Below are 25,490 nucleotides of genomic sequence, written 5' to 3'. Positions count from 1 at the left end.
GGTTCCCTTCTCCACATTTGGTACTTGACTTGTATGGAGCATGCTCAGTGACACTGCTGAAGCCTTTGTCCTCATTCCATCCCAGTACTTACCCTCTCTTCTCCTGCCCATCACCGCATGCTCCCCTTACCAAAATCTGAAATGGTGTCCTGATTTCTATGTACCCATATCACTATAAGAATTCAGTTTAGCAAAGATATTCCTGTTATTTACACAAATTTCAATGTGCTTTTAGCTGATATTTTTCTCCATACTTCTGTCTGGCTTGCACTTAAATAAATTAAAAATAAAACAACAACCCACTGATACTGTGTTTCTACTATTCAAATTTGTGATTTAGCTGAGTATAGACAGTGCTTTGGCACTGCTGACAGTTTTGTTTTGTTATGATGTGACTCTGAGCCCCCAATATGTTTTCATTGTTATCACTCCACAATGACAATTAACTAGGGCTAGTTATGCCCAGCGCTTAATGTATTACGAAGGAGGTGCTATGTGCTCAAGCAATGTTTTTACCTAGGTAAGGTTTGCAGCCAGAGCAATGAACTGTCATTTTAGATACCAGGGCTCAGCAATATTTACCCCAGCTAAGAGTTTTAAAAATGCCTTTGTCTGCGTTGGGGTGCAAAGTGGTGTTTAAAATGGTGTTGTCTAAAAGGCGAGCGAGCTTTGCCTAGCTTAGCCAGGCCTAGGCACTTGCCTGCCCACAAGCAGCAGGTCTGACTAGCCGGAGGGAGGCTGGGCGATTACAACGCCCCTGGCGGGCTCCCCGCCTTTCCGGGAGGAGGGATCCCGGGGCGCCGCGGCGCTAACACCCGCCCGAAGCCACCGCCCCTCTCAGCCCCGCTGCCGCCGCCACAGCGACGCCGGCAAGAGCAGCAGCAGCAGCAGCAGCAGCAGGACCCCGCACCGGTACCGCCCCCCCCCCCCCATTCCCTGCCTGGCGCCTCTGCCGCGGGCCCGGCTGCGGGCGGGGCGGGCTCCTGGCGCGGCTCGCGGACCCAGCGCCGGGCGGGGAAGCGGCGGGGCCCGGGATTTCCACCCTGGGGCCCGGTCTCGCGGGGGAGGAGCCGGGACCCAGAGCGGCACCAGCGTCCCCTGCAGATACCGCGCTGCGCCTGCGGCCGCATCCCACGCGGTGCTGGAAGCGCTGCCCGCCGGGTGCGGCGGCGCCACCTGTTCCTGCGCTGCGGGGCGGCGGCGCCTGCCGGGGGGAGGGTGCCCGTGCGCGGGTGGGCACAGGGCGGCAGTCAGGGCCCGAGAGACCAGGCCCCGCAAACTGAATCCCCAGCTCCCACCAGGTGTCTCTGGCCTGTCCCTGCCCTGAGACGTGACTCAGCCGGTGGCTTCCTCCTGCCAGCAGGACCCGGGGCAGGAGGAGGCTGATGGTCCCTGGAACCTGTGATTCTGTGCACAATGCCTGGGCTGCGCAGGCCTGGGAGAAATAAATGGAGCCCCGGGGTCCCCAGCTACCGCCAGCAGCGCAGCAGGGCTAAGACAGGCTTCCTGCCCATGTGTGTCACCAGGGGCTGCCCAAGTGATGACTCCGCAGCTCCCATGGGCTGGGAATTAGGAGAGTGGTGACTGCAGGCAGTGGCCCCTCCACCCTGGAGCTACTGCCAGAGGCAGGGGCACCAACAGATTTGATGAACACCTAGGTGGTGGGGGAGTGGAAATCAGTGCTCCTGGAAGGGGTGGGGCTTTGGGTGAAAGGCGCAGGCCTGTGCCACTTAGGGCAACCCTGAGAGCTGCCCAGAGGGTGGTGCTCCAGTGGCGATTTAGAAGACTTGGGGCTCCAACTGCTTCCGCTCATGCTGGAGCCGTAGTGGTGTCTGGGAGCCCCAGGACTTAAAAAAACTGCTTGGTCCTGGGGCAACAGCAGCCTCTGCTCTTCTCTCAGCAGGCCTGGCCAAAGGGCGTGCCAGCCATTTTCAGGAGCCATCTGACATCAGATGGCTATCCCTGACTCCTCCCTGCACCCCGATCCCTAGCCCCAGCACGCAAACCTCCATCCTCTGTCCCAACCTGGTGAAAGTGAGTGAGAGTGGAGAGAACAGATGTCGGAGGGCAGGGAGAGTAGCCCCAGGGACAGGGCAAGGCAGGGTTTGGGGCAAGGTCTTCAGGTCTGCATAATTCGACACCTGGAAGTCCTACAGCGGGGTGGCCAACCTGTGGCTCTTTGCTCAGAGAAATGCATCTCCCAGGGTTACTGCTCATTTGGAGCTGCATGCATGCTTTGTGCATGTGCCCCAGTTCCTGGAGTGAGAAGAGCATGTATGTGGCGGTGGCAGCTCCGGTGAGACTCAGACATTGGGTTAGAATGGGAGGGTCCTGGGGGTGCCTGGCTCTGCGGGAGGAGGAGGGCATTGGTTTGCAGGGAGGGCTGGAGGTGCCTGGCTCTGGGAGAGGGATGTGTGGCTTTTCCCACTACTATCCATGGCTCTTTTGGCTCTTCGTTTTCTAACTGTTTGGCTACCTCTGCCCTACTGGGTGGGCCTGCTGTGGAAGTCCTGGCAGTGCTTGCAGCTCACTGGGTACCACCCTATTGTCATGCGGTCCATGGCTTGTCTGTCAATGGGGGCCCATTGACCATTTGGCACTGTGGCCCAGAACTGATGTTGGTGGGCCTGGGGAATCATCCCTGCTTCGGTCGTCGCTGGGGTAGGACAGAACTGGAGTGTGGGATACATGCAGAACATCGGGATTTACTAAATCCGTAGCACGTACACTGGCTCTGCCTTGGTTGCTGACTCTTGTGGGAGAGGTTTGGGCAATGGGAGGTGCCTGAAAGTCATTGCTATTTACTGAGGCACTAAAACACAGCACCTGACTCTAAATGAATCCCTGCAGCCCTGGAATGAAGGCAGTAAAATCTGCAATGAACATACCGCTGTTATGTTCAACTGCTCTGTATAGTGGCATAAAGTGCTGTTCTGGATGAGACTGGGCCCTATGGCAATGTCTTAAGCCAATCAAAGCCATTATCTCCCCCAACTTGTCTGCAGTAAGTCTATAAAACCAGACAGCACAAACTGATTGGAGGATTAGATCATGATCTTGAATTAAATTTTAATTGAAATGTTGGGATTAGTTTTGGACTCACTGCTTGTATTAAGCACATTCTGGTTATGTCATGTTGTGATCACCAGTCTTACGTATTACTTCAGTGTAAATCATGTTTTTTCTTTTTAAGGAGCATGGTGGAAGTGGTCAGCTTTTTGGAGCTCTGAGAGGCTGCAGAGATCCACACCTGCAGATTTATTGCAGGATTGGCACCTTTGATTTTTTTTTTAGATACCGATATATCTACAAAAACAATGCCACTTGTTAAATATTGCTTCTTGTCTTTGTTCTCATTACTCACCCATTTAAGAGCAGAGGGATAGAATTTTAGAAGATTAGAGTTGGAAGAGACTTCAAAAGGTCATCTAATCCAGCTCCCTGCTTGAAGCAGGTCCACCTCAAACTAAATCATCCCAGCCAGGGCTTTGTCAAGCTGGGGCTTAAAAGCCTCTCAGGATGGAACTTCCACCACCTCATTAGGTAACCCATTCCAGTGCTTTGCCACTCTCCTTGTGAAATAATTTTTCCCAATACCCAGGCTAGACCTCCTCTACTGCAACTTGAGACCGTTGCGCCTTGTTCTATCATTTGCCACCACTGAGAATAACCTAGCTCCATCCTTTTTGGAACCCCCAAATATGCCTGTCCAGTTTTTTAGATATGCATAAACAATTTTAAAAACATTTGAATTTTAAAACTCAAATTATTCATAGTACAGGCAGTCCCCGGGTTACGTACAAGATAGGGACTGTAGGTTTGTTCTTAAGTTGAATCTGTATGTAAGTCGGAACTGGCGTCCAGATTCAGCCGCTGCTGAAACTGACCGCCAATTCTGACTTACATACAGATTCAACTTAAGAACCCCAAGTCAGCTGCTGCTGAAACTGATCAGCAGCTGATTCCAAGAAGCCCGGGGCAGAGCAACCCTGGCAAAGCCTCAGAAGCGGGGGACCCAGCCGCGGCTGCGGGTTTGCTCGCGGTGCCCCTGGTCTGCTGGAGACGGTCCCCAGCAGACCAGGGGCACCAGGAGCAGCTTTTCTCGCCCCGGAGGTCGAGGTGGCTGACCGCTGCCTGTGAGCTCCGGGGCGAGAAAGCCCCATTCGTATGTGCGGATCCGACATAAGTCGGATCCGCGTAAGTCGGAGACTGCCTGTATTGGGAGAATTGAGAATAATTGTTAACATTAATTCAAACAGGTATTTCCCCCCCAACAATGCCATAATATTCTTCTGTAATGGGTCAGAGGCCCTTCCCCTACTCCCTATGGATCAAAGGGAGGCCACGCTACCTCAGTTTACTATTAGGGGACTTAGTAGAGTAGCTGTAGTGTCCTGGCTCTCAGAACAGGCTTAACTCCCAATAAGTCCTCGGCCCTCTGGGCAGGTAGAGCCAGTAACTAGACCAGCTGCTTTCACCCCCAGGCAGGAGAAAGCTGGCAAAGCATCGATAGTGATCCAGTGGGGAGCTGCTACTCCAGGAGTGACGGGACAGGAGTACTGGTGTACTAGCCCTGAGCCCTATCAGTAACAGGGTATCCCAGCATTGGGTCAGCAGGGATTCTCCTACAATACTCCGATCTGCTGTCAAGTCACAACACCTCTACATCCAAACCCCTGGGCTGCTTCCTACCTGAGCTCCGGATCAGGTTTCTCTGGTTTGTCCAGATATTTGGCTGCCAGGAGTCCCATCCGCTCCAGCTCCTCGGCATCAGGCCTCTTCATGTCCAGGAAGCCGCCTCGTTCAGCAGCAGAGTCCGTGGGCAGCAGCAAGCAGGACACATCTGTCTCTTTTTCTAGCTCAGCTCCCACTGAATTAGGGACTCCATCTTTTGTCCTACCTGCCCTGTTTCTCCACTTCTACAGAGAGGGTGGTTCTTCCTCCTGTAGCGTGGAGGGAATCCACTACACCTCACTTTAAAATGATTAAAAATGGGTGCTCTGTTGAGGTTACAACAAAATGAGGACATTGAATTTTTTCATGTCATGTTTACAAAATGTTTTAGTAACACAATGTTATTTTGTTCCGTTGCTCTTTTTGTGTGAGAAACAGACTATTTCCAGCTACCCTTAACTTTCTCACAATGTTAAGTGCCTACATACTTCTTATGGGTGCTCTGCCAAAACCTACAACAAATAAGTAATCACTTGGCTGATGTTTAGACATCATATATGGAGTGTTCCTTAAGGAAAGATTTAAATTAAGGGACTGAAATTGCTTTGCAGACTAGCTCAAGAAAGGTATTTCACGCATGGGTGAAGTGCTTACATGGAGAGAAGATATTTGGCTCTTTAATCTATCAGGGTATGTCTACACAGCAAAGGTATTTTGAAATAGCAGCCCTTATTTTGAAACAATTTTCCTTATTTCGAATTTGGTAAACATCATTCTACGAGGAATAACACCAAATTTGAAAAAGCTATTTCGAAATAAATGCTGTGTGCACACTTATTTTGAAATAGGAGGCCTCCAGCCTTCCTAGGGTGCCCTAGTGGCCACTCCAGCCTCAACCAAGAACACTCCTCTTCCTCCCCCCTCCCCGGAGCCCTTAAAGGGATAGATTCTGGCCACAGTGCCTGTGCCAGCTCCAAGCCCGCCAGCCCAGAGCCTGCAGTCACTGCCCCTGATCCAGTGGCCCCAAAACATGAGCCAGCAAGCAACTGGCAGCCAGCCCTTCACTGCTCCCTAGGAGCGGTCTGCCAGCTCCCAGGAGCCTACCAGGACCTGGAGAATGTGGGTGCCTTCCTGGTCCAGGGCGGAGATCATGGACCTTATTCAGGTTTGGTGGGGATGCCCCCAACGTCCACAATCTCCGTGCAAGACAGAGGAACACAGCCGTCTATGGCAGGATAACTGCCAGCCTGGCCACCAAAGGCCACATGCGAACCCAGGAGCAGGTTAGCATGAAAATCAAGTTGGTCTGGCAAGAGCCTGGAGCTTCCCCTCCCCCTTCTTTCCCTTGCTTCCCCCTTCCAGCTCCCTCCTCCCAGGTTTCTCCCTCTCCCACCCTCTCTCCTCCCCTTGCCAGCCTCCTCTCCCCAGTCTCACCAGAGTTTCATTCCCCCGCTCACAGTTTTGTTAAATAAAGACAGTTTGTGTTTATGAAAAAACGTGTATTTTATTTTACATCAGGTAGGGGGTTGGGGGGGCGGGGGGAGGGTAAGTGGAAGGACATGAGGGAGGAATGAGGCACAATGGGGCAGACCAGGGAGACTCTTAGTGCTCCTTAGGGTGGAAGCTCTCCCGCAGGGCCTCCTGGATACTGACAGCCCCCCGATGGATCTCCTGGATGGCAGCCTGCAGAAAGTGCAGCCAGGCTCGCAGCAGCGCATCCAAAAGAAACACCAGAGTGCCCAGGGGCAGCTCCAGCTCCAGCTCCACCTCCATGTTGCAGAGTGCTGTGGTGGCCCAAGTGAGGGCAACCGAGCATACAGAGACAATATGCTTTGCTGTCCCTCATCAAGGTAGGCAAGCAAGCAGGGAAATCTGAGAACCGGCTGTCCGGGTGGGGGGCGGGGGAGTGTCCCTTTAAGCACAAGCCTCAGATACCTTGTGTGGCTGCTGCCTGAGGCTAACTCCTGACCCGATGCCCTGCCAGCCTCAAGTGCGATTCAGCGTCCTATCAGTGTGGACGCGCTATTTCGAAATAGAAAAACGCTATTTTGAAATGCAATTTGTGTGTAAAGGCGTTATTTTGAAATAAGCTATTTCGAATTATCTATTCCAAAATAAGATATTTTGAAATAACGCTGTAGCGTAGACATACCCTCAGACAGAAATATATTCTAAATCCTTTAGCTGGAAGTTGAAGCTTGAAAAAAATCAAATAGAAACTAAAGGTTTTATCAGGAAGGATAATGAATCATTGGAATAATTTACCAAAAGACTTGATGGCTTCTCAAACTCTTCTCGTTTTAAAATTAAGATTGGATGTATTTCTAAAAGATATATGGTAGTTCAATCACAAGTTATGGGGTTGATGTTGCCCTGATGAGCATTTTTGAAGTATCTTCTCATGCTCATAAAGAGAGTGAAGCTCTTAGGGCTGTGCAGATGGTTCTGAGAGACCACTATGACCCTTAAAATCTGAGCCGTGTACAAACTTGATACTCGCTAGCATTAGTAGAGTGTAGGGAACGGGACGGTTTGGGTAAGGGGTGTTGGAGTGCAATATCATGAACAATAAGAAATGAGATGCTCTTTTAACATATAACCTCTTAATATCTCGGTGATAGTTTTTAAATGTGATATCAATTCGAAAAAAGCTCTCTCATTTATTTTCATGTATATGCAGGTTAGTTTTCAAATACATTGGATTTTTTCCCTAATCTTGATTTTTTTCTCTTTTTCAGCTTCGGTAACTACAGGAGAAAGACACTGCAAATTTGCATGACTGTAAAGCCTGCAGCAGTTGTCAGGATCCTGAGATTAGTTCTTAGGATTAGATTAGATCAGACTGTGTTGACCATAGACCTAGAAATGTTTTCTGAATTCCAAAGACTCACATTGTTAATATTGGGACTTATCCATCACTCAGAGCCCAGGGCAAACACCAGTGATGCCTTTTTATGAGATCCCAGAAGTTTATTCCCTCTGACATGTAGCAGTCTGAGCCAGCACACATATAGATTCCACTGTTTGGGAAACTAAAATGCAGCTCCATTATCATGGTGATGAAAGGAGTATGAGTGACTAGGCCTAATAGTACGGCCCATGGTGTACGTGGGGCTGTATACCGTAAATAAATGCATTTGTCTATGGGAGCTGGGGAATAGTGTTCTTTTCCTAATAGGATTTTTGTAAAACAGAAGAGGTCGGATAATTCATTTACCTGGTAACAATGCCCTGAAACTGGGTTAAAGAGCTTTAATCCAGATGACAAGCTTCAGAGGGATAGCCATGTAATTCTGTGTCAGCAAAAACCACGAGAAGTCCTGTGGCACCTTACAGCCAAACAAATTTATTTGGGCATAAGCTTTTGTGGGCTGGAACACACTTCATCAGATGCATGAAGTGGAAACTTCAGTTTGGCAAGTATATCTACACATGCAAAGATGAGTGTGTTACATTACTATGGGGAGGACCAGTACTAAGGAAGTCAAGTCAATCAGGGGGGATGTGGCCCATTCCCAACAGCTGATGAGAAGGTGAGAATACCAAAAGAGAGAAAATTACATTTTGTTGTGAGCTAGCCCCTCCCAGTCTCTATTCAGACCCAGTCTGGTAGGGTTAAGTTTGCATATGAATTCCATCTCTGCAGTTTCAGGCTGAAGTCTGTTTCTGAAATGTTTTTGCTAAAGTATGGCAACTTTCAAGTCTGTTACTGAGTGTCCAGGGACTGGGCCGGCTTTAAGAAGCGCGGGGCCCGATTCCGGGGCTGGGGTCCCGCATGCGCCGCGTGCCCGGGGCCCTGCGCATGAACCACGCGCCTGGAGAGGTGAGCACTGCGCATGCGTCGCATGTCTGGGAATGGGGCCCCCTTTGGCGCGGGGCCCCATTCCGGGGAATCAGCTGCATCAGCCTAAAGCCAGCCCTGTCCAGGGAGGTTGAAGTGCTCTCCTACTGGTTTTTAAATGTTACCATTCTTTGTGTCTGATTTATGTACATATATTGTTTTGCATAGAGACAGTCCGTATTAAAATATATGGAATAGGAATCAAATAGGAATTGAATGATAGAATGAATCAGTGTTACAAATACGGTATTATTAGTCTAAAGATACACACAGTGTTTCTATAAAGCTGTGGATAATATACTCACACCCATTCTTTTTAACCTGGTGGTAAGAGACAAAGGACCAGGCTTGCTTCCAGCATGCTTGGACAGTTCAGGTACAGGTGCCTCAGTTCTCGGGTGGGAAACACTGAAGCTAATGTGAAGAACTATTAAAGCTCAGTTTATTTAAACTAATTATTTAAACCTACAATAAACTAAATGAGCATTAGAAAGACAATATTTAGAGACAAAGTTTAGAGACTAATCTTAATGCCTAAATAGTCCACCTCCCTCATAAGTTGATTTTGCTATCTAGATAATAAGTGTAGGTCCTAGACATATATAAGCCGAACTGTGTTATCTGGGTGAAAAATACGAATATTGCCTTAGCTCAGCATATACGATCTGTCCTGTAGGTCCCTTGCAGAATAGCAAAATAACTTTACTATAAAATTACTATAATGAACAAATAATTAAACCATACATTTATATAAGAAAATAAATGTATCTATAAGCAAGCAAAGCAGGTTAGCCCTACAGGCTACATTACTGAATTCCTGAAAAACAGTGTATACTGCTTATAAAAGTTAACATGAATCCTAGAGAATTGAAAAACTTTGCAATTTGTGTGAGATTGCCTCTCTTGTTATCAGAAGGTTCTTATATAAATTCCATTTTGAGAGAGAGAAAGTGTGTGCACATGGTCCCTAAAAGTACTTGACACTGTGTTAGAATCTGAAGTGGTGTAAAACCATGTAGTTCTTCTGACTTCAGTGAAGCTACGGCATTTTGTATCAGCTGAGAACATGGCACGTTAAATACTCATTATCTTATATGATCTTTCCTTCATGTTTTATCTTACAGGTTCTGAACCATGGATTCAGACCTCAGTAAAGCAAACACCAACTTTGCACTCAGCCTATTCAAAGAGCTGAGTGAAAATGCCAATACACAGAATTTATTCTTTTCTCCTTTGAGTATCTCCTCTGCTTTGGCCATGGTTTTTTTGGGTGCAAAAGGTAACACTGCAGCCCAGATGGCAAAGGTATGTCTGGATAAATGTGACCCACTTAACATAACTTTTCTCTAGAATCTCATCCACAGCTCTCCGTTGTATGTTCTGTACCCTGTACTTATGCAAAACTTCCCTTATCCTCCTAAGCCAGTGTTTCCCAATTGGTGACGGCAAGGGTTCCGTAAAGAGCTGGCACTCCTCTTCTTAAAGGGACAGACCTGTGGGTCTCTCTCTTTTTTTTTTCTTTTTGCTAGACGAAACGTGGCAGGAGCTTTTTTTTTTTTTAAATAAGGCAACCCTAGGGGTTCCGTGGCCAATTAAAATTGGGAAACACAGTCCTAGGCTATGTCGACACTGCACACTTATTTTAAAATAACTCAAGTTATAAGAGAGTGCACACCTACACAGCAAGCCCGTTTTTTCAAAATAATTTTGAAATAATGGGCTTCTCATTCCAATTTCTGTAAGCCTTATTTCACAAGGAGTAAGGGAAGTTGAAGGAAGAGTGATCTTCCTTCGACTTCCTGCTGTGTAGACAGCGCCTAAAGCTGAGTTAAGCTACTTCAGCTTCAGCTACGCAATTACTATAGCTGAAGTTGCATATCTTAATTTGACTTTAGCCCGCCGTGTAAACGTAACCCTAGTGCGCCTGAGAGTAGAATTTTGTCAGCACTGCGAGAGGACTGTCTAGTTGCCTAAAGATTTAGATAACTTCAAAGTCTCTAGAATTTATTTCAAACTGGTAATCTTTACATATACCTTAAATACATAGCCAGGAGCATTTTCTTAAAATCAACCTCAAGTTTGGGTAACCAAAAAAATCACTTATTGCTTTTGCAAATGCAGGCCTGGATCACTGAACTCTTCATGGCAAATCCTGTTTCAATGAGCACTCAGAACCTCTAGAAAGGAAGAGGGGGCAGGATAGAAGAGTTGGGTGCCCAGTATGGAGCTCTGAAGTCCCATTAATTGGTCAAGCAAAGAGCTAAGATCTACACTAGGAGATAAATTCGAATTCTGATACGCAACTTCAATTACGTGAATTGTGTCACTTAAATAGAAATATTTCAACTTAACCTTTGGCGCTGTCCACACTGCAGGAAGTTGAAGGGAACACACTCTCCTTTTGACTTATTAACTCGTCGTAGAAGCAGGACTACTGGCATCCACGGGAGTGCCCTCTCAGTTCAAATTCTCCTGTCTTCACTAATTCAAACCCTGGAAGATCAACTGCGGCTACTTCGATCTTACGTGTAGTGTAGACATGGCCTAAGAGGAGAACTAAGAAAGACAGTCACAAATGCTAAGAGGGAACAAGATTTAGTAAAGGAGAGTGATCAATAGTGGCAAAATTGGCAGGAATCAAGAAAGACGATGAAGTTGAGGTCCTGAGATCTGGCTGCCAAGAGGTTATTAACACAGAAGTCCTTTTCTTTATTTGACTTAGAGGAGAGGAAGTGTTTGTCTAAACTTTCAGCTTCAACAGTAAAATAGGGTGGGGTTGAAACTAATTCCTTGTAATCTGTTAGGATTTCTAGAACATGCTTTTATATGTCTTTTGTTTAGGTGGATTAACTATTAGTAGAGTTTGCTAAAAAAAATATAGGCACCAGCGGATGGAAACATTCTCTTATTTTGTGTCAGCAAAATCTTTTGCTCAAAAATCAACCAGCACAACAGGTCTGCAATTTCTATGACAGTCATATCATGGCAGTTTTTAGCAGTTATTACTTTTAAGTCAGTCCAGCATTTGGGGGTAGTATTTTTACACCTATGGAAATAAAAAGAGAATATGGCCTGATCTTGATTTTAAAACCATCGGTCTAAGAGACCTGACATCACTGAATTTAGCCTAGAGACCTATTGTGGATGTCCCACAATTATCCCAGGCTGCATTTGGTTGAATTGAGTCTTTTGTGTTCTATGAGGGCAGTTCCCTTGGTGAGCCACCCATCTGCCCTCTGTGGGTTGTTTGGCCCTTTGGGTAGCTTCTGGGATCTTGCGCCATTTCTGTCCTTTGGGCATTTGCCTACGTACATGCAATGAAGCAACACAGAGCTAAAGTTTTCCCTTTGGAAAGGCTTTTCTGGGTGTCTTGCTGCATTACAATGTTTCATTCTAGAAGAGTCATACTGATCTCTAGTAAATAAAGGCTGCTCATGTTAAAGCAAAGGACCGATGTGCTGGAGCACTAGGTCGTCCAGATCATTTCTTCGTTTCGCTAAGGTTTTAACTCAGATAAGTGTCAGATCTGTTTTTCAATGTATTCTGTATTTTGCTAACTACTCTTCAGGTTGGACCTCCCTGGTCTGGCACCCTCAGGACCGGACTGGTCCCGAATCATGGAATTTGCCAGAGCAGGGGAGGCCTCTGCCACTGGCTCCTCCAGCCTTCTGATCATCTGCGCTGCCAGCTCCATTGCCCTTGCTGACCTTCACTACCCCCGACCCCAGCCTGTAGGGTTGCTGGTTCTCCTGCCACCATCCCAGCTGGACTGCCTGCCGGGCAGCCGTTGGGCCCCAGCCCCATGCTGCTATTAGCTGCCACAGGTCCAACCTCAGCCACAGTTCAGGCCCCATTGCCAGGGGCTGACCAGGCTCTGGCCCCAGGCCTGCACTGCAAAGGGCTGCCACCAGCCCCTGTCCCAATGCCATTGGCTGCTGGGGGCTGCTGCTAGTTCTGGCCAGAGGCTCACTACTGCAAGCAGCTGACAGCTGGTGCAAGCCCCAGCTCCTGCCCTGGTCCTGCTGCTTCAGCCCGGCCCCACTCCTGGATGGCCCTCCTGCCTCTAGGCCTCCGGGGCTCTCTGATCCAGGAACATGCATGGTCCTCTTAGCCCTTTTTTGGAAGGTACATCCTGTACTGTCAGTTGCTTCATTTTAGTAAAGAAGAATAAGAAAAATAATGGGGGAAAGGAACGATACAAACATGAAATGATGCAATAAAAAAATCCATTATGGAAGGGAAAATGGAGGCCCTGTTACAATGAAGCAGGATCCTGTGGTAACGGTTGAATTGAAGGCATAGATCCAAAACATTGCTGGCAGCTTTTGGGAAAGGAATGTTAAAAGGGATATAGTCAACTGAAATCATACCTTGTCTGAATTCTTTTTACCCAATAGCGTTGGAAGTACCCCTTAAGATTAGGGGGAAGTGAGTCAGTTTTTCACCATTTGTTTACATGTTCATTTGATAGCACTTTGTGTTTTGCTTTTTTTTTTCCATAGAGAGATTTTCTTGTTTGTTAGACTGTTTCACACAATGAAACAAATTAAAAAAATTAACTATTAAGCAACAAAATTGGCATGGGTATATAGACACAGGGTATGAGACCTGAAGCGACTTTAAATTCATGTTTTGAAACTTCAAAACAGCTATGTTAATTTCACAGCTTTTCCTCTTCTAACTTGCACAATGAGCTGCAAACGTGTTGGGTCCTGCGAAATTGTTTCCCTTTTAGGGCTGACTTGGGTATTCAGGATGCAGCTTTCATCTTTAAGTGCTGAAAGGCATTGTACTGACCTCTTCCAACGTGCATATTACACACGTGGGTCATGCCGAGTGTATATCTTTCTCTTTCTACAGGTGCTTTCTTTGGTCAAACCTGAAGAGATTCATGATGGGTATCAGTCACTTATTTCTGAAATTAACAGACCAGGCACTAAGTATGCGCTTAGGATTGCCAACCGGCTCTATGGGGATAAGACTTGTCAAATTCTTACAGTAAGTCAAATATTCAGTTGGTTTTTATGTTATGACACATTTTCTGTGGTTCCACTTCTGAGTGCAAAGGAAAGGTGCTGGCTTAATCTCCAGGCACTATGCCGTTCAGACCGGAGAAGCCAAAACCAGTCTCCTTGTAATATTCAATTGTGTGCTCAGCTGACTGTTTGACAGTCCATAGCACTGAACAGATACTGGGGTGTACATTTTCCTTCAAAAATATATCTGAAAAGTGTACTCCTGTGTAAAGGGGTCACTCTCCTCTAAATGCCCCTCTGTGGCTGAAGACGCTACTTCAATTATTGGCCCAGCTGAAATTGGTGAAGATGTTCCCGAAAGATTTCTGGTCTGTTTTTTGGACCAGGCGTCTTCTCATCCCCCTTTCTGCAGCTGTGGGGTCTGGGAGGATCCAGGCCTACCCACTCCTCTGGGTTCTGGCTCAGGGACCCTGTGAGTACCAGTTGTTTGCTCAGAGTCTATAGTGCTTACTGCTACCTTGCTCCCTGGGCCACTTCCTCAAGATGCTGCTCCTTCCCACTCTTTCTCTCAGGACTTTGAGACCCAGGCCGTGTCCAGACTCAGGGGTTTTTTCGGGAAAAGTAGCCTTTTCCCGAAAAAACTTCCCCTGCATCCAGACTCAAGCCGCGTTCTTTCGAAATTATTTTCTTTCGATGGCGGTAAACCTCGTTTCACGAGGAAGAACGCCTTCCTTTGAAAGTTCCTCTTTCGAAGGAAGGCGTTCTTCAATGTAAAGAGGCCGTCTTCGAAAGAGAGCATCCAGACTCGCTGGGTGCTCTCTTTCGAAAAAGCGGATTTCTCTTTCGAAAGATCCGCCTGCAGTCTAGACGCGATCTTTTGAAAGAGGCTCTTTCGAAAGATGCTTTCGAAAGAGCCTCTTTCGAAAGAAGCCTGCAGTCTAGACATAGCCTCTGTCCCAGGTTCTGCAGAGTTTTGTAGCCAGTCTTCAGTCCCTGGACCTAGGTCTTAACCAGGTCTAAAGTTCAGCTCGCACTCGGAGCTGGCTTACGTGCTGCTGTCCTCCTAGTCAGATCCGAGATCTGGCTGGGTTGAGCTCCAGTGAGGAACTGGTAGGCCCTTGCCCAGCAACCCTGATCAGTTCCTTCTGCTGCAGCCCCTTTATCCTGCTTGGAGGACCTCTCTTCTGCTTTTTTCCCTTTGGCAAGGTGCAGCAAGGCCTCCAACAGGGGGTATCAAGGCCTAGTCCACCCCATCACACACTGATTTTAACTTACTCTTTCTAACTCTCATGCTTCATATCTGAAAATTAAGAGATAGTAGAAAGTCACGCAAGTTTTAAACTCTAAGAAATAAACTTGCACTTTCAGTATGGCAATCAAACTTATCCTTCCCAATCCATGAAATGTTGTTAATAAAAAGGTCTGCCAGTAAAAATTGGATCAGATCAAGAATTCCTCTTTTCAATTAAAGTTAAGACCGCTGTGATTAAATATTTAAACTTGGCATCTTTGCAGTAGGTCCATAAAACAGAAGACTTCAAAATACAATTTAGAGAGAGAAAACATGCTTTTCTCCTAAGCACATAGTTACTGACCTATTGACATTTGCACAAGAGGCCTTTCATAAGGCTGAAGAGCAGAGTATTATGGTCCAAAAAAGATATATGATACAGAAAAGATACAGAAATGAACCCCGGGACATTTCACTTCTGAATTATATCAAGTCTGAGGGTCTCTTGGAGAATTACAAAATGCTTCATCTGTAGACCAATTTACAAGGCCTGGTATTCTCCAACTGGAGCATGCAGTGCTGTTGTTGATCTGTTATTAAGCCAGCTAGTCCGAGTAAAAATGTAATAAAAGAAAATGAAATGTACAGTTTGAAAAGAAGTGATAACAAGTTGTGTCCACAGTGACTCTTTCTGAAGGAGCGGGAGAAGAGGAAGTAGATTCTATGTTTGAATCTTTTACAACTGCCCACTACAAAATATACTGTTAAGATAACTTCCTTTGCTTGTCATAGACATTTATAGACTCCTGCCAGGAATTCTACTATGCAGGGCTGGAGCGAGTTGACTTCTGTGGAGCTGCAGAAGATTCAAGAAAACATATAAATGCCTGGGTAGAAGAAAAAACTGAAGGTAAGTAGCTTACAAAATTTCACAGCTAGCGCCTTCTTAAAAAGTGTATGGCAATAGAAAAGATACAATAAAGGAAAGAGGGAAAAAAAAGAGGGAAAGAGGGAAAAAAAGCCGACTAATCCTTCAGATTAAGATGTAGTTCTTGTTAGGGTTTTAGTAAGTAGTTGACTACTCAGGTACTCGATAAGCATAAGCTTATTGGGCAGTCGAATGGAGTACTCAACTACTCGCTTCCCCCGCCCCTTGCTGCCTCTGTATGAGAGGCAGCGGAGGGTGGGGAAAGTGGAATAGGAGAGGCTGCTGTGAAGTAGCTGCTGTCCATGTTGGGCCGAGGTTTGCCGCTGGCAGAGGGTGCTCTGACAGCAGCCCTTGTTCATGGCAGCTGGAGCTGGTCACAAACAGGGTCTTCTCTTGCAGCAGCCCCTGCTCCCATCCAGTCCTGGCCACTATGAACAGGGGCAGCTGGACTCGGCATGAGCCGGGACTGAGCAGTCCTGACTCGTACTGGCAGGATGCTGCGCCTCTGCATTTTAAATGTACTAAGAGCCTGCCAGCTCTTACCACATTTAAAATGTGGAGCCACTAAAATGCAGGTGTCTCCTGGAGCCAGAGCGAACCGGGATTTCTCCATACGGGCTCCAGCCGGCCCTAGGAGCTATCCCTGGTGAGGCTCTGCAAAGTGACCCCTTATCGACTAATCTGTAGTCGATACCAATTGTATCAGCTACATGATTAACCAGATAACCACAATTTAACAACTTGTATTGTGCAGTTAGTAGTCAATACTGTAGTTAATAACACAAGTAGGTGGATAGGTGCGTATTAACTAAAAGCTCTTCTTCCTTTCATGTGTCCTAAAGGTAAAATCCAGAATCTGCTGGCTCAGGGTGTTGTTGATTCCATGACCCGACTAATCTTGGTGAACGCCATGTACTTCAAAGGCAATTGGGCAACTCCATTCGACAAATACGGGACAGTGGAAATGCAATTTAAAATTAACAAGGTATGAAGTAGGGAAACCTCACTAAGTTTGCACTACTCTTCACCCAGAGGAAAGAAGAAATGCATTTAATCAGGAATGCCCTAAGCACACTTTCCTATACTCCTCTATTCTATTCTATCCCATCCCAGACCCTCAGCATTATTTTAATGTTGCTTATTTTAACAACATCTTTGAAACTACATTTTCAATGGAATATGTTAATTTAGATGTATCCCTGCTTTCCTTCATTCTCTCTCTGCTTTCTGCTGGACCTCTCAGTGTATTTTCTGCATTGGAGGGAGGTAGCCTTGAACATAATTACAGAAGATACAATAGTCAGAAATGTAACATGGAAGGGAAGAATGTGGATAAAGAAGTGTCTTGACAGTTTGGGATTCCATAAATTGTTCAGTGGTTAGAGATCCTGCAAGGCATTTAACCGCCCTGCCCTCTAATTTTTTGCTGACCTGTGTGTAGAACTGCCACAGAATTAAGGGTAGTGACAGAAACTGGTTCCCCCATCTTCAGTTTTTAGATCTTCACTCACCTTCAGTTTCTTCTGTGTATATTAAAGGCAGCAAGTGTGGAGCAGGGTGGCGGGAGCAAGAGACGGATTAAAAACCGTTTCCCGCAGCACCATCTCCGCAGTGCTGCGGAGAGGAGACAAGGGAGGCACAGGCACAGCGAGGTTGCAGCTCTGCCTTTCAAATGGTGTGCCAAGCTCTTACTACATTTAAAAGGCAGAGGTGCAGTGGGGTTATATCCCAGGGCCAGCTCGAGCTGGGACTAAGCAGTCGCATATTGTGCCGGCTCCGGGATGCCATGGCTTTGCCTGGTGGACGCATCTTTGTGATAGAGCAGTAGCTGTAAGAAATTTAAGTTACTTTCTCCCCTGCTTAGTTCTCCCTTTTCTTCTTCTTGGGGGCTGGCGGATCAGTACTGTGGTGATTTCCCATTGAATACAGGAACATGCTGAGGCCAGGTCTCTATGGCGGGGAGAGGTCAGTTTAAGATATGCAATTCCAGCTATGTAAATAACAACTTAGCTGGGGTTGATATACCGTCAGCCGAGTTTCAGTGCTGTCCTTCTAGCGGAATATCATCAGGAGAAATAGCTCTCCATTGACTTCTCTTACTCTTTTCAACTGCAAGGAGTATCATAGTCGATGGAGACACCCTCAGCTTTCAATTTAGTGTCTTTCTAAACCACTAAATTGAATCCCAGAAAATTGACTTCCACAGCATGGATTCTCCATATTCCCCCAGTAAGTATAGACATGGCCTTAGGTTTCAACCCTAATCTTTAAAGCTATTTATGAAACTGGACTGAGTTACTAGATCACTGTATTTTGTGCATGACAAGGAATATAACCTTTAAAGGAATTCATTAGGAACTACAGCACTGTCATTCACAACAACTCAAGGGTAAGACATCAGATGACCCGCAACTGTGGAATTCACTTTATAAGACATAGGAACAGCCCCAATTCTCAGTGGTTCCAGAACAGGATGTAAAACTCGCTTTTATCCTCAGCCTGCTTAGGCTCACTAATCATTGGTGAACTGTCAAAAATAGAGTTCAGATAAACATTCAGAAATCCCGATGTTACCTGAACTTTTAGGCTCCTCTCTGATATCAACTCTGAACATATCAACAGCTGTTCTAGCATAATAATATCCACTCCCTTTTTCTCTTACAAGCCATGATCATTAATCTACTTACAGATTCTCTGTCTGTTTTTTCTGCCTGCTCTTTTCATAACACCCAGTAAGATCCACAAGGAAATCTGGCTTTGTGGTCCTCTCTATTCATCCCATTTTTATATGTTTACAGGCAATAGCAGTCCTGGTTCTATAATTTAACATTCAGATGTTTGAAATCTCCTCCTTACTGACCGTTTAGATGTAAGGTTTAGAAAATTTAATGAAAATTTAATTTTTACTTTCTCAACTTGTGCCTCATCTTTAGTGACAAGAAAATAATGAAAAAGCCTCATTAGCTTGTGCTCCATAAGAAGAATAGTAGGGGAGAGAGGATTTAAAAAAGGGCATTTCAGACCACTAGTTTGAATTGCTTATAATTTTGAGATTTAGTTATTTTTAAAACATCACTAAAATGTTTGATATTTCTTTTGTGATAGCATGCCAGGGACTGGTAGCATAAAAATCCAAAATATGAAAGTATAACCCACACACATTCTGGGTGTCATGTGCTGACCTTTCTAGTGACACTGAGAATACTTACAGGGAGTATAATGAGTCTACTCTACAGCCATAACTAATAATCAGCTGCATGGGTGGTCAGTGAAGGGAATCACCCAGAGCCCCACCCCTTATGCTGCGGTTCCGCCCTCCACCACTAGGAGGAGGGTGATTGGGCACTCACGCAGACCCGGCCTCACCCTACCCCAGAGCACTGTGGAGGAGAAGAGGGTGCACAACTCAAGCCTCCTCGACATCAGAGCAAGACTCTGCCCCTAGAACACCTACAATAGGCCTTCTGGGGGCGGAGTGCGGGCGGACCAGGATGACGGTTTGGGAGGGCAAAGCCTTCTCTTGCCTAGGCTACTGACCGCCCATGATCGGTTGGCTTTTAGCTCATGCATTAGAGGCTCATGCACTCAGCTCCAGAGGTCCCCAATTCGATTCTGTCTGGCGATTATTTACGCTGAAGATATTGCCTGTTGTGGCAAGGGCCTCTCTTCCCTAAGCCACTACTGGGGAGGCCTCTTCCCCTTAGCCCCCCAAGTTAGGGTTTTGCAGAGGGTCTCAGTGGTAGGGAGCCCAGGCCAGGTGCCCACAGGCTCCCTCCTTAGCTGCCTTTACCTAATGCTGGTCAAACTTGTTCTCTCCTGTTTCTTCCTCTCCACCAACTTCCTTTCGTCCTCTCCCTCTCCTTCCCAGCCTCCAACTGCTGAGGCTTTTAACGGCCCTCAGACAGCCAGCAGAGAAGTCAGCTGGCCCCAATTTGCCTGAGCCAGCTCCCTCCCAGCTCCATCTAATTGTGCTGCAGTTCTCTGCTTCTCTTAATAGGGGTTTTTCCCTTTTGGGCTGCCTTTTCCTCTCTCTGTAACAGCTCCCTGGCCTGACCCTGTCACACTGTCCATTTGAAACAAAGATTGAAATATGTATAAATTAAAAGGCTTGAATCCATAGAATCATAGAACCATAGAACTGGAAGAGACCTCAGAAGGTCATCAAGTCCAGCCCCCTGCTCTAGGCAGGACCAATCCCAAGTAAATCAACCTGGCCAGGGCTTTGTCAAGCCGAGACTTAAACACCTCTAGGGATGGAGACTCCACTACTTCCCTAGGTAACTCATTCCAGTGCTTCAACACACTCCTAGTTAAATAGTTTTTCCTAATATCCAACCTGGACCTCTCTCACCACAACTTGAGACCATTGCTCCTTGTTCTGTCATCCGTCACTACTGGGAACAGCCTCTCTCCATCCTCCTTGGAATCTCCCTTCAGGAAGTTGAAGGCCACTATCAAATCCCCCTCACTCTTCGCTTCTGCAGACTAAACAGACCCAACTCCCTCAGCCTCTCCTCATAGGTCATATGCTCCAGCCCCCTAATCATTTTGGTTGCCCTCCGCTGGATCCTCTCCAATGCGTCCACATCCTTTTTGTAGTGAGGGGCCCAGAACTGGACACAATACTCCAGATGTGGCCTCACCAGAGCCAAATAAAGGGGAATGACGACATCTCTGGATCTGCTGGCAATGCTCCTCTTAATGCAACCTAATATGCCATTAGCCTTCGTGGCTACAAGGGCACACTGTTGACTCATATCCAGCTTCTCATTCACTGTAACCCCAAGCTCCTTTTCTGCAGAACTACTACTTAGCTGGTTGGTCCGCAGCCTGTAACAATGCTTGGGATTCTTCCGTCCCAAGTGCCCTTGTCCTTGTTGAACCTCATCAGATTTCTTATGGCCCAATCCTCCAATCCTCCAATTTGTCTAAGTCACTCTGGACTCTATCCCTGCCCTCCAGCATATCTATCTCTCCTTCTAGCTTAAGCAGCGAGGCACCTTATAGACTAACTGAAGTGTAGGAGCATGCTCCTCCTCGCCGGTTTTGCAGATTCAGACTAACACGGCTACCCCTCTGATACTTGCCCCCTAGCTTAGTGTCATCTGCAAACTTGCTGAGGGTGCAATCCATCCCCTCATCCAGGCCATTAATAAAGATATTGAACAAAACTGGTCCTAGAACCGAACCTTGGGGCACTCCGCTAGAAACTGACCACCATCTTGATATCGAGCCATTGATCACTACCCGCTGGGCCTGGCCTTCTAGCCAGGTTTCTATCCATCTTACTGTCCATTTATCCAATTCACATTACCTTATCTTGCTGGCAAGAATATTGTGGGAGACTGTATCAAAAGACTTGCTAAAGTCAAGGTATATCACAACCACTGACTTTCCCATGTCCACAGAGCCAGTTACCTCATCATAGAAGCTAATCAGATTGGTCATGCATGACTTGCCCTTTGTGAATCCATGCTGACTATTCCTAATCACTTTCCTCTCCTCCAAGTGCCTCAAAATGGATTCCTTAAGGATCCTTTCCATGATTTTTCCAGGAACCGAGATAAGACTGACCGGCCTATAGTTCCCTGGATTGTCCTTCTTGCCTTTTTTGAAGATGGGCACTACATTTGCTTTTTTCCAATCATCCAGGATCTCTCCCGATCTCCATGACTTTTCAAAGATAATGGCCAAAAGCTCCTCAATGACATTTAACAACTCTCTCAGGACCCTCGGATGCATTAAGTCTGGACCCATGGATTTGTGTACTTTTAGCTTTTCTAAATAGTTCCTAACCTGTTCTTTACCCACCAAGGGCTGTCGATCTTCATCCCCTCTTGCGTCACTTAGTGCATTAGTCCGGGAGCCCACCTTGTCCGTGAATACAGAGGCAAAGAAAGCATTGAGTACTTCAGCTTTCCCCACATCATCTGTCACTAGGTTACCTATTTCATCCAGTAGGGGCTGCACACCCTCTCTGATCACCTTCTTCTTGTTAACATGCCTGTAGAAACCTTTCTTGTTATCCTTCACATCCTTAGCCAGTCACAATTCTATTTGCGCTTTCACCTTCCTGATAACCCCCCGGCATTCTCGAGCTATACATTTAAACCCTTCTCTGGTCATTTGTCCAAGTTTCCACTTTTTGTAAGCTTCCTTTTTGTGCTTAAGTTCACCAAGGATTTCCCCTGTAAGCCAATCCGGTCTCCTACCATGTTTGCCTCCCTTGCTACGCGTAGGGATGGTTGCTTTCTGTGCCTTCAATAAGGCTTCTTTAAAATACTGCCAGCTGTCCTAGACTCCTTTCCCCTTCATGTTAGCATCCCATGGGATTCTGCCCATCAGATCTCTGAGTGAGTCAAAATCTGCTTTTCTGAAGTCCAAGGTGTGTATTTTACTACTCTCTTTTCTTCCTTTGGTCAGGATCCTGAAATCTACCATCTCATGATCACTGCTTCCCATGTTGTCACCCACCTCTACTTCCCCTATTAGTTCCTCCCTATTTGTGAGCAGAAGGTCAAGCTGCGCACGGCCCCTGATTGGATCCTTCAGCACTTGTACCAAGAAGTTATCCCCAAGATTCTCCAAAAACTTCCTGGATTGCCTGTGTACTGCCGTATTGGTTTCCCAACAGATATCAGGGTGATTAAAGTCCCTTACGAGAATCAGGGCCTGCGATCTGAAAACTTCTCGCGGTTGTCAGAAGAAAGCCTCATCTACCTCATACACCTGATTCAGTTGCCTGTAGCAGACACCAACCACAACATCACTGCTGTTGTTTGCAGCTCTAAACTTAACACATAGACTTTCAACAGGTTTTTCTCCCTCTATGTACTGGAGTTCAGAGCAATCACAGTGCTCTCTTATGTATAATGCAACTCCTCCTCCTTTTCTCCCCTGCCTGTTCTTCCTGAACAGTCTGTACCCTTCCATGACAGCACTCCAGTCCAGGAATAGAACTATTTAGACTCAGAGGTTTAGTGTTCTAAAAAGTTGTTTGTACACATTAAGCAACTAAAATACATTTAAATGTGTTTCCTCAATGTAAATTTCAAGGGAATAAGCATTACAAATGGGAAGAGCCTCATGGAATTCTGGTTCATTCCCTCCCTCCAAAATAGGAATGGAAATGGTAGGACTCTTAACTACGATATTTTCTAGTACTAGTTTCAAGTGTCCTATGTAATTTGTTCAAGTGTCGCCCAACATTGTATGACTTGTTGACATTTAATGCTCTTTTTTAAAAGGACGAAAGCAAACCAGTGCAAATGATGTTCAAGAGAGATGAATTTAAGATGGGATACATAGCAGACTTTCAGACCAAAGTCCTTGAGCTCCCTTATGTTGATAATGAGACTAGTATGATTATCCTGCTTCCTGATGAAATCCAAGATAATTCCACTGGCCTGGAACAGGTAAGACACTTTGTACAGACCACAAAGACAACTGAAATCCTGCTAGAGAAGAGCCTTTGACTAAATCTCATGGAGATCTGTGACTTCAAGCCCCTAGCTCCTAAGTCCCCAGTGTCAGCACAGGGTGGAGAGCCGGAGGAGGCATTGCCCCCGTCCCCCAAAAGATGGGAACACCATACCTCACTGTCAAGTACGCCCAGCTCTCTCTGATGTCTAGAGACATGTTAAGTTCTGAAAGGAGAGACTTCTTGACCAGAGGAGGGGTCACCAGGGACTGGGATGAAAGCAGAATGGAGTGAGTGACCGACTGAGGGAGATCCTAGAGAGCTTCCATTCACAGATCACTTCCTGTTTGATGGATTTCACCCCCATATTCCTTAATAACTGTTGAGGGGTGAGCTCTCTCTCACTATACCTGACCTATCTAATAATCGTTTCATATGGGAGTCCTCAAGTCTCCTGAGCTACTGATTTCCTTGCTGTGCTCTATTGTTACCAGGCTGGCAAGAGACAGTGACATGGTAGTGCCTCTCCCACAGTAGCCACTTCTGCAAAGTACAGTTTGTTGTTAATGACAACATTCAGTTGCCTTAACTTGTCACCATGAAATCTGGCTTTACAATGGTACTTGCATACAGCAGAGCTTAACTGGGGCTCTCAGCTTAACTGAGCAGCCTTTTGACTATACTGGAAAAAGAATAAAAATGTTTCTGGCTGTCATTTATTTTTCACTTCTGACTACAGCAATAACATTCACTCCAGATCAAGAGAGGATACTAATTCCCACTGTGTAAAGACACACTACGGTTGTTGCTTTGTGATTATAAATTCATGGCTTTTCTTCCACTTCAATTTTGTGACCTTTTTTCTTTAGCTGGAAAGTGAACTTACCGATGAGAAACTTGCAAAGTGGATAAATCCAGACATGATGGACCTTACTACAGTGGAGGTGTCTTTACCCAGATTTAAATTGGAGCAAACTTACAATTTGAAGTCTGTTCTGAGGAGCATGGGAATGACTGATATTTTTGATGAAACAAAGGTGGATTTATCTGGAATGTCGGCCAAGAATGACCTTGTTCTGTCTGAGGCTGTTCACAAGTCCTTTGTGGAGGTGAATGAAGAAGGCACCGAGGCAGCAGCTGCTACTGGAGTAGCGTTCATGTTCTGTTGTTTATGGACTGGACCACGGTTCACTGCTGACCATCCTTTTCTCTTCTTTCTCCGGCACACCACCACTGGCAACATTCTGTTCTATGGCAGATTTTGTTCCCCCTAAAAAGAAAAATTGCAACATACATGTTTTATGGTACATAGAGCAACCCTAAACACCCTTCTCTCTTGTGCCTGAAATAGCTTTTTGTTGTCCTCCAGTCAAATCTAAGGAACAATTCTAAATATCAAGATAATTTCAGAATGTCTGTTCCAAAGGGTAATACTGAAAATGGCACTTGACACAGTTCACTGTAAAATGTTGCTTGTTTCCTATATATCTAAATAAAGGATTCTTTAGCTTGATTTGAGGCTCATATTTAGCTGTAACTACTTGCTTAATCCATCGCTCCATACACATTCATATTCCCTTAGAATTTTGGTTCTAATACTTGCACTTGCTTAGCAGCAAGTTCCTCTCGTGAGGAGAGGAAAAATAAATGACTGATCTTCAAGTACTTTTTGCAACTTTCCCCTCTGTGTCTCTCATTTTCCAGACTGGTTTCTTCCATGTTTAGCTGTGCTCCTCGCCCCAATGCGAAAGCTGCAGCCCAGAGGCACCACTAGTGCCAAGTGTACCTGCTCCATACCGGGGAGGGCGGGATGCGTGACATCAGTCAATTGTCCCACAGGAAAATTTTTTATATGTATAGAGAGAGAACATGAAATAATCACACCAGTTTCAATTATTTTGGTAATTTATCTCAAAATACTTGTCAACAAGTCTTTCTCTTTCCATATATATAAAAAAGCTTTTCCTGTAGGACGACAGAGTGACCTGATCAGGTCACTCTGTGTGTCCTGCAGCCCCTCCTTCTTCAGCCATCCGGCTGAGAGTGCTGGTGCTGGGGCAGGCGACAACCACGCAGCTTCCCTGATCTCCTTGGCGCTCTGGAGGGAGGGGGGGGGGGGGGCGGGCGGGGCTGGGTAGCAGCCACGTGTCTTCCACAGTGCTCAGGGGAGGGGGCAGGATCTGTGAGGCCTTCTCCCTCGGGGCTGGAGGGATGGCCAGGCTTCGGCCCCCCTCCCTGGTGGCTGGGGGTGGGGGGAATAAAGCAGAGGTAAAGGGGCTTTGACCTCTGGGCAAGAAGGAAAGAGCTGGAGCGGCTTAGGATCTCCCCGGTGGCCAGGGGTGAGGAGGAGAGCCAAGGCCAGGGGGGCCTCGGCCTCTGTCGGCCAGGGGGAGAGCTGAGTCCAGCACGGCTTCGGCCCA

General features: G+C 46.4%; 2 protein-coding genes across 3 annotated transcripts in view; both read left to right on the top strand.

Moving 5' to 3' along the window:
* The first annotated feature begins 770 nt into the window (after positions 1-770).
* On the top strand, positions 771-24,583 carry LOC102450538 (serpin B6-like). Of its 2 annotated transcripts, none has more exons than XM_075921364.1 (7): positions 771-912; positions 9,640-9,820; positions 13,376-13,513; positions 15,515-15,632; positions 16,493-16,635; positions 22,898-23,065; positions 23,940-24,583. In XM_075921364.1, the coding sequence occupies exons 2-7, from the start codon at positions 9,650-9,652 to the stop codon at positions 24,342-24,344; spliced, it is 1,143 nt and encodes a 380-aa protein (XP_075777479.1). In that variant the 5' UTR covers positions 771-912; positions 9,640-9,649; the 3' UTR covers positions 24,345-24,583. The 2 variants fall into 2 exon arrangements, with proteins under 2 accessions (XP_075777479.1, XP_075777480.1); XM_075921365.1 differs by lacking the exon at positions 771-912 and adding an exon at positions 6,228-8,497.
* The window catches only part of LOC102449420 (serpin B6), a 137,278-nt gene continuing 112,608 nt past the window's right edge, over positions 821-25,490 (top strand). Inside the window, exon 1 of the mRNA XM_075921368.1 lies at positions 821-912. The gene's annotated coding sequence lies outside the window, so the exon portion shown is untranslated. The remainder of the gene's footprint in view (positions 913-25,490) is intronic.

The sequence above is a fragment of the Pelodiscus sinensis genome, chromosome 2 (assembly GCF_049634645.1).
Source record: "Pelodiscus sinensis isolate JC-2024 chromosome 2, ASM4963464v1, whole genome shotgun sequence".
Taxonomy (NCBI): domain Eukaryota; kingdom Metazoa; phylum Chordata; order Testudines; family Trionychidae; genus Pelodiscus; species Pelodiscus sinensis.
Note: the sequence above shows the minus strand (reverse complement) of the source record. Positions and strands in the feature narration are given on the sequence as shown.